Source organism: Pteropus alecto, unplaced genomic scaffold (assembly GCF_000325575.1).
Source record: "Pteropus alecto unplaced genomic scaffold, ASM32557v1 scaffold395, whole genome shotgun sequence".
In the NCBI taxonomy this organism is placed as follows: Eukaryota; Metazoa; Chordata; class Mammalia; order Chiroptera; family Pteropodidae; genus Pteropus; species Pteropus alecto.
The window spans coordinates 412,770-422,227 of record NW_006438643.1 but is presented as its reverse complement, the minus strand read 5'-3'; the positions used below and the strand labels follow the sequence as shown (position 1 = coordinate 422,227).

At 43.8% G+C, this 9,458-nt stretch overlaps 1 protein-coding gene across 1 annotated transcript; it reads left to right on the top strand.

The window, feature by feature from the left end:
• Positions 1-520: 520 nt before the first annotated feature.
• LOC102881468 (olfactory receptor 52W1) lies at positions 521-7,752 on the top strand. Its single transcript, XM_025049457.1, has one exon. The coding sequence runs from the start codon at positions 5,307-5,309 to the stop codon at positions 6,264-6,266; it is 960 nt and encodes a 319-aa protein (XP_024905225.1). The 5' UTR covers positions 521-5,306; the 3' UTR covers positions 6,267-7,752.
• The last annotated feature ends 1,706 nt before the right edge of the window (positions 7,753-9,458 follow it).

Here is a 9,458-nt window from a genome sequence, read left to right as displayed (position 1 = left end):
TCTAAAGACACTTTCATGTATGTGAAAATGGAGGCATGTATAAAAAATGTTAACGGCACTATACATAACAAATTTTTTAAGTCCATCAATAGGTAACTAAACATGAGTTAGCATAATTATATGCTGTAAAGCTATGTGTCAATTTAAAGGAATGGTAAAGATCTGTATCTCTGCATAAACAGAACTAAAACATAATTATCTGTACACAATAGGAAATTATGTAAATATTTTAAAACACTAATTCGCAAAAGCATTAAAAACCGAATCAGAAAGATATACTAAATTCATGACAATTATTGTCTCTAAGGTGAGAATGGAACAGTATAGGAGATAAAAGAGACTTTGATTTTATCTGTAATTTTTCTGCCTTTATTTAAAAAGAACTAAAACAAGTGGGACACAATGTTAATAATAATTGTCAATTCTGGATGTGTTGGTAAATGTGCATTTGTTTTTATTCTTTGTACTTTTATATACATATATATATATAAGCCACTTCTCAAATAAAATATGACAAAAAAAGAAAATACAAAGAAGTATATTGGAGACAAGGGTATCAGTTTTGAGGCTGCTGTCATAGTCTAAGGTTGTGAGGTGTAAAATAGGACATGCTCCAGTGGAGACAGAGAAGAAACAGATACAAAAGATCTTAAGGAGATGGGCCTCAGTAGCCATTTGAATTTAAAGATAAGGGAGGCTGTTTCTCCATTCATAATTCTGCGGATGACATTAGCACTTCTTCCTGTCATAAGAGTCAACCAAGCAATGTGAGCTTAGAGGAAGGGAGATGATGATGAGAAAATACAAAGGCGCTACTTATTTTCTCAGAAAAGAATTTCTGGGAATTAATTTCTGGAAAGGTGTCCCCAACAAAGGTAATCAATTCAGAAGTCCTTTCCAAATGCTAAAGAACCTTTAGAGAAAACTACTCATCTTCTGCAGGAAAGTCTTTGGAAAAAACATCTCAGCACCAATATTCTTAGCCAACATTGGTCAGAGAGGCTTAGTCAAAAAAATGCTTCTTCCATGCCTCACACTGAAAGAAAATAATAAATGGATAAGTTAAGAGAGTTTCAGGGTCCTAACACAATCTTACTGTCTTACAGTGTTGTCTGGGAGACAAGGATGGGAACTGTGACCTCACCATGCAGAACACTAGAGTCACTGCCATGATCAAAGATGAAATCAGTCCAAAGGACTGACCCAGATGCAGAGGAAGAGGAAATAGATGAGAGCAGACAAAATTATAGGAAACTAGATAAAAACTAGGTCTGATCTACTCCATAGCCCTACCAGTATCTACTAGACTTCTATTAGATCCTATTATAATAAAGAGGGAGAACAGTTTCTCACCCAAATCTATAACCTCAGTGCCAGAACAATCACTATCCTGGGGATTGGGGACTCCCAGAGCCCTAGAGCTTTATGGAATATTAAGGACATTCTCATGGAAGGACTGGGGAGCCTCAGATGGAGGAGAGAGTGAGGCTAGAAGACCTAGAAGACAGAATGGAGTGGCAGGTTCCATGACTTCCACATCTCCATAGCACAGTGCCACCTGATCTCACCTTGGGGTTATAGAGTCCCTCTGCCCTCCCAGAAACAGAGGGAAGGTGAAGCCTGAGCTACTGTGGTGCTACTGGTCACAGAGGGGTCTCATACTGGCCTGAGAATTAAGACTTGACAATTTAGAGTTAGCCTTAGGAGGTTTCTAGAAGAGGATTCAGTGTTGAGTGGCACCACTGGGACCCAAGATTTTCTGATCTATAATCTATTGTGTAAATGGATAACCTACTCTTACATGCCACTATTCATTGGTTACTGTAAGCAGAAAACCATAGGCCCACACAGACACAAGCTGATATTTGGGGTCCCTATTCTATAGCAGGTATTGGTGGTAGCTGCATTAGTCAAAGAAGTCAGAAAATCAGGGGCACTTCCCAAACAGAGCCCTCTCCTATTTCTCATGCTGGTCTGCAAGCAACTGAGAGTCCAATCAGCCTCCCCTCCTCCTTGTATTCCACCTCCACTCCCCACAGATGGCTGGTACCCACCTCTTAGGAGCAGGATCTGGCATATAGCCCCCCAAAATCACAGGTGTATTGTCAGATCCAGTATTCTAACGGCCAATGTCACAGGGAAAGACCAGCCAGGTAACCAATATTTGTTCAGTAACCTCCTATAATATTGGGCTGGGGCCTGGGAGGCCAACAAAGAAACTTGTCTAGAGACAAAGTCAGTGATATCCCCTAACACATCCTGGATTGCTGGAGAGTGGGAAACACAGAGTACATCAGATTTGCAGGAACTTAATGACTTCAGTTTTGTTGGGCTTAAGGTGTATGTGATTTATGAACTGTCTTTGTACAAACAGTGCCCAGGATAGTCATATGTCAGCCATAAGTCCTATTAGTGTTTTCTTGAAGCCATTTGAATGTAATAGCATTCAAGGGCATTTTTTTCCCAACCCTCTCCTTCATAGGTCTCAATGCAATGTTCCCACCTCCCAAGTGCTCCTGTCCTCCGTCACTGGATGAGAGTTCACCATCTGCCAAATAATTTCAGCTCTTTCTACATCTCCCCATTCAGCAATGCTAGGACTACTTGACAATCTGTCTCCTGAACTCATCCCAGGAACAGATGCCTTTTTCCCCATCTATCCTAGAAAACTACTCATGTGCTAAATCTCAGTGGAAATATTTGAAGTAGTGGCTAAGAGCAAAAATGCTGGAGCAAGACTAATTTACTATCCTAACTGCTATTTACTAGCTAGCTGTGTGACCTTGGGCAAGTTACTTCATTTCTTTGTGCCTTAGTTTTTACAAAGATGGGGCAAATAATTGTACCTACTGCAAATGCATGTTGTGAGGCTAGGACTTAGAGTAGGGCCTGCACGTAGGAAACTCCAGAGCACTGTAGTCAGTACTGTTGTTAAGACTTTCCTGACTCCCCCTAACCCGCCCCACCCCAGAAAGGGGAACGGGCTCCTTTCTTTGTGCTCCCACCATATCTGGCGCTGACTTGGGTCGACACAATTATTTTAATAATACTCTGACAAATGTTTGCATCACTGTGTCTACTAGACTGTGATCTCCTGGAGGGGAGCAGGGCTTTGTGGTTGTCCCTGCATTGTCACCACATGGCATGAGGCCAGGCACAAAAGAGTCAGTCAGTTCTGCTATAGAGCTGGTTTTGAAATGCAGATTTGTTCCAACCAATTGATATATTAGGGAACTGAGCATAATATGAATTTCATGTCTGCTTATATGTGATTCCAATCTACAAGAAACTAGGTGAATGAAGAAAACTGCACCCAGCTAAACCCAGCCACATAGGAAAACCCAGCGTGCACACATGCACACACGCAAACATCCATCAGCTGCCTCAGTTCACCACTTATTTTATGAGCCACACCCATCCACATCCGGTGTTACAACATTCTACCTAATTTCAGATTAGTCTCTCCTTCTACCTCTTCACAATAATTCACAAGTTGCTTCCAACACTCACTTCCACAGGGAAAATTCCAGGTCGTTTTCAAGGTAAAACATCATATTTATTGGTGTATTTATGTACTTTCTAACCATTTAACATGTGTAAAACAGTGCTACCATTTTTATTAGGTTCCTATTCTTTTTTAAATGTGTCACTGATGAAATTTTTTAATGTTGTGCCCCTACTCTCATTTTTCCTGTAAGCATTATCTTGCATAGTGTTGTGATTTTTAGGATCATAATCAGTGGACTTGTGGTTGATGACAACTAATTCTTTCTTTCTTACCTTCATGGATACCTGAAACTGTAGGAGCCCCTGTTAGTCAGCAAACACCATTTGGACCAGCACTTCTGTCCCGCAGTTAAAAGCAAAAAATATTTACTCAGAGACAACTATATGCCAGGCATTGTAATGAACAGTAAAGATACTGTGGCTAATAAGAAGCACTGCCTGTAACTCTTTCAGTCTACTGGGGGAGAGAAAGACAAGTAATTACAACAAAGGGGAATGGATGCTATTAAAGAGTAAAGCAAGGTCTTCTCTCCAGACTTCAGGGAGTCAGCAAAGACCTCCCAGAGGAAGTGTTCCTCTTTCCCAGATCTTTCCACTCCCATAAGTCAGTCTCTTTCCTTGTTGCCCCATCTCTGCCTCATTCTACTTCTTGAGTTACCAGGCCTATCAACACTGAGCAAAAGACAAAACAGGGAAGAGTTAATGTGGCACAGGTGGGAGGGGTAAAGGCCCTGAGGGAAGCAGGTAGAACAGCCACATAAAGGGCCCCACTGGTCAAGGCAAAGAGAATCTACCAACACAGTGAGAGCTCAGGATCTTTCCCCAATCAAGTCTGCTACTGCTTTCTTCCTCCTTCATTTATCCATTCAACATTTATTAAGCTTCTGCTCCAGACTAGATTCTGGGAGGAATCAGTTCTCTTCACCTTGACTTCTCCAACATCAGACAGAGATGCTTCGTCTTACTATGGCTGCTACTCTAATGGGATCCCCTTCTGGATTGTGAAGAAGGAAAAGAGAGAAGTTCCTTTTTTACTGCCATCTCTCTTTGTTGCTTCCCAGGACCAGCTTCGACTCTCCAGCTGGTGTTCAAGTTCACCATTTCAGCATCAAGTTAAAGACAATGTAAGCACCCCACACCCTAAAAACCCACCAGATTTTCTCCTGTCATATCAGGCTTCCAGCTTCACTCCAGGTCCTATCTGCCTCCTCCTCCTGTTTCTCTCGTTCTACTATCCTCCTTTCTTCATGGAGGATTGGTGCCCAGAATGTTAAAGCTGAGCAACACCTAAACCTACCCCCATTAGAGAGCTGAGGAAGCTGAGGCCCAGGATACACAGTCAGGGACAGGACCAGCCTGAGGCCTGATCCCCACCCAGTGCTAGCTTTCTCCTCATCTCCGGAGACTGAGATTGACTCTATTTGGACCCTGAGGAAGAAAAACATTCACTCAGCTCCACTTTCAGTTGACCTCCACTGGTGGGCTCTGACTACACCAGCCACTGCAGCAGTGACCCGCCCCCACCCTCCATCTCATTACCACTGTCTCCCATTTCTCCCCATACAACACTCATGGGCTTTCAAGTGCAAAGGATTCTCCCATCCTACCTAGTGTTGTGACCTTGATTATCTATCCAAAAGCCCAAAGGTTATAACCCTGTGATAACCCAGCCCTGCACAATCCCTACACATACTCCATGGATGGGTCTGTGCCATTGTGACACCCCAAAACCCCTCCCTTTGTCCTTCCCCTATTAAGAATCATGTATCCATGAACTCTAAGGCTTTGCCCCCCACAGGATGGCAGAAGCTCCACAGCCCAACTCCACCTTCCCACGTCCAGTCTTCTTCATACTGACTGGCATTCCAGGGCTAGGGGGTGCCCAGGCCTGGCTGACATTGGTCTTTGCACCCATGTATCTGCTGGCTCTGCTGGGCAATGGAGCACTGCTGTTAGTGGTACAGGTAGATTCCACACTGCACCAGCCCATGTTTCTACTCCTGGCCATGCTGGCAGCCACAGACCTGGGATTAGCCACATCGATAGCCCCAGGGTTGCTAGCTGTGCTGTGGCTTGGGCCCCGTCCTGTGCCATATACTGCCTGTCTGGTCCAAATGTTCTTTGTTCATACATTGACTGCTGTGGAATCTGGTGTACTGTTGACCATGGCCTGTGATCGTGCTGTGGCTATAGGGCGTCCACTGCACTACCCTATCCTGGTCACCAAAGCCCGTGTAGGCTATGCAGCCCTGGCACATGCACTGAAAGCTTTGGCTATTTGTGTGCCTTTCCCTCTATTGGTGGCACGATTTGAGCACTTCCAAGCCAAGACCATAAACCATGCCTATTGTGCACACATGGCAGTGGTGGAATTGGTGATAGGTAACACACGGGCCAACAACTTGTATGGGCTGACACTTTCACTGGCTGTGTCAGGTGTAGATATTCTGGGCATCGCTGGATCTTATGGGCTCATTGCCCATGCTGTGCTGCGGCTGCCTACCAGGGAGGCCCGTGCTAAGGCCTTTGGTACATGCAGTTCCCATATCTGTGTCATTCTGGCCTTCTACGTGCCTGGTCTCTTCTCCTACCTCACACACCGCTTTGGTCATCACACTGTCCCAAAGCCTGTGCACATCCTTCTCTCTAACATCTATTTGCTGCTGCCGCCTGCCCTTAACCCACTCATTTATGGGGTCCGCACCAAGCAAATAAGGGACCGGTTCCTGGAAACCTTCACATTCAGAAAAGGCCAATGAAAACAATGGAAGCTGGGAGTGGGTGTAGGGGGACATTCAAAGGCAAATCTGGGGTCTGGATGTGTGGATTATGTCAACTTTGTCCCATTGCATACAACTATGATAATCAACAGATTTTTGCTGTGAAGCCCCTGCCTAGCCATATAACCTTTTTGGGAGGAGGCAGGGGGCTATGTGTTACCATGCAGGGAAAATAAGATTAAGAATTACTGTGAGATCATAGTACATATTAATGTAAAACTCCCCTCCTCACTACCCCCATCATTTTAACCTAAGTCTGCCCATGTTACCTCACCAAAGCTCCTCTACAGATCTTAAACCTGGGGGTCTAGGAGTGATACTGCCTCTGGAGACAAGTATTAAGATACTTGTCTAGGGTCACAGCCCTCTCTCTTCCCAGAGCCAGGTTCTATTTTAGCCAGTCCTTATTGAAGGAGTCATACGGGTTTATCCCTCACTTCTAAGAATCTGGATAATGCATCCTAAGGTCCCAATCTGGCCAGGACACTGATCTTTAAGACAGTCTCAGGTCAGAGAATCCTCTTGGTCTCTTATGTAATCACTAACTCCTTTATTCTCCACTCCCTGCCAAAGTCTTAAGAATTGATGGCTATAAGTTTTCTGCCTGGGCTTACAGCTTCAGAAGTCAGGGGTTCAACTGAGATAAATTTTGATATCTCAGAAAATCATTGTAATCATGTCATCTGCTTGCCTGAGGTCCAGAGTCACGATGGTCTCTTACCAACCTGCCTTTTGTATATCCTCAGCCAAGAATGTAGAATTCCCAAAGAAAATCCTCATCAGTAACCCCATGTGTCCTGGCCAACACCACCAGAAGCACATGAAGTTGGTACACTATGATGAAATAGGAATATTTCACCCAGCTGCAGCTGCCAGAGAATAGAGATATTAACAGGAAGTGTCATGGTATTACCCAACAGGGGTTTCACTTTCCACTCCACACTGGGGGGGACATTGCACAAAAGATCTTTCACACCAGCATGGAGTCTAGAATGAGTATAATCTCAGAAAGCAGAGAGTCACTGCTGAGTCACTGCTTGTATGCAAAGCAGACCCAAGCTCTCCAGAAAAACTACCATAACTGCAAGTATTGGAATTAGCCGTGAAGACCTGAAGCCGGGTGCAACACTGACCACTCAGCACAGATAGCTGGACCACGTACCACGGATACCATATAGGAGGCCACAGATCTGAAAAAGCAGATGATGCCATGTCCAGGGTCACATCGGGTCTCACCAGGTCCTCATTAACAAGGAACTAAAGAGATCGCCCAGAAGTTCTATAAGATTTTCAGAGGTATTGACATACTCAAATCAAGAGAATGAAGAAATCTACACTTTTTCTCAAGCGTGTGCTCAGTCATTCTCTCATGAAGCTCTGAGTTAAAAAGCCCTCCAAGCAATGATTTTTGTGGGTAACTGTGACAAAACACTAATCCTAATGGGTCACAGGTCTTTACAATGTCTGTATCTTTCTCTTATGGGTTCCTCTTCAATAAATCTATCCTGACAAAATAATGAGATGTGAACAAAGATGTATGCAATAAGGTATTTATTACAACATTATAAAGAAATGTGCGACAGTCCTGTGTCACACATACACACATGCACGCCATTTTTGTCTTTCCCCTCCAATGCATGAAAAGGGAAATCATATGCAGCCAATGTTCATAAGCAATGAAATCTGTCATCCTCCCGGCACAGGAAGCCTCTCTTCTAAGGCACTTTCTCCCGTTGGTTGCACAGCTCCCCAAGGCAGCCGATTCCAAAGTTTTGCATTGTTCATTGAGAGAACTTTCTTCCTGCAAGCCAAATAGTCACCCCCTTGGACATTCGTATTTTGTTGTGGACTGACACTGCATACATCCCTACCACGTGCTATGTCTGGAAGGCTTTACCAGCACTCTCTTATCACAACAACCTGAGAACAATTATAAGCCTTTATCCACAATATCAAAAATGAAATCTGAATAGTTCATAACTTTGGCCCGAAACCTAACCTGAACCGTCACAATTGTATTTTTATTTATCTTAGTGTGGTTATTCATATATTTAGCTGCAGAAATACTGATGTGTTTGATTATAGGGCAGTGCCCTGAATCTCACTGGGATATGCCTCAGTAACTCTGCATCTTTGTCTCCATCTTGTTCTGTTGGTCAGTTTTGCCTCATGTCTGTGTCTATTATGTAAGGGCACTATATTCCCTTTCTAAAATCTGAAAAATTCTGAAATTGAAAAACACATCTGTCTCAGAAAGTTTCAAATAAGGGACTAGAAACTTGTAGGATTATCCCTTCGCTTGAGAGAAGTGAAGAGACTAGTTAGGGCTCTTTATCATTTTAAAATCTTTGCCATCCATACATTCTATCCTGCTTTAGAGGTCCCTGTAGAGAAACTCATGTTCTCTAGATAATCAGCCCCTGCCAGTTTGTTGCCCTCATTCTCTCCACTCTGGTCACCCCTCAAGATATGCTGCAGATGATCTGTGACTTTTTCCCCAGTGAAGCCCCAGAACATGTTACATGGGAGGCAAACCCCATGAGCAGGAGGATATGGCCCACACAGCCCAGCCCTTGGGCTCAACAGCATCCGGAACACAGGTGTTATCTTTTTACCTTTAGCAACTTTCAGTCTCAGACTCTATGAGCCAAAAGGAAAGATAGGCTTTCCTAACATCAGAGTAGGGCAGTGTGGAATTTAGGGAGCCTAGAAAATCGTAATCAGGCAGCAAAAGAGAGGAAACAGAGGTATGGGCTTCTGAGTACAGAATTCATCAATACCCAATTTCCTCTCTCAGCTCTATGAACAAAAATCTGAGATACTCATCTGATTTCACCAATAGCCCATCATCCCTGCACCTACCTCATCCACACCCTTCTCATTCTGGAACCCCCTCAGAATACAGATATGCAGCATTCCCTGCCCATCTATTAATAACTCTTACTGTGTCTGAACCTCTGCATCTCTGTCTCCTTCCATAGGTCAGTTTTGACTCATGCTGTTTCTCTTGTCCTTGTGTCTCTCTCTACTTCTGTCCACCACACTCAGAATTCCTTTCTGCAGGGAACGGAGGTACCAACTATACTATACCAGGTAATCTCTCCTTGTCAACCATAATTTTAAAAATGTGCTAATGGGGCATTAGGAGGAAGACACTTGGTCATTTGTCTC

Bases quoted from the DNA above. Each gene is read 5' to 3' on its own strand.
- LOC102881468 (XM_025049457.1), top strand. From the start codon at position 5,307: ATGGCAGAAGCTCCACAGCCCAACTCCACCTTCCCACGTCCAGTCTTC.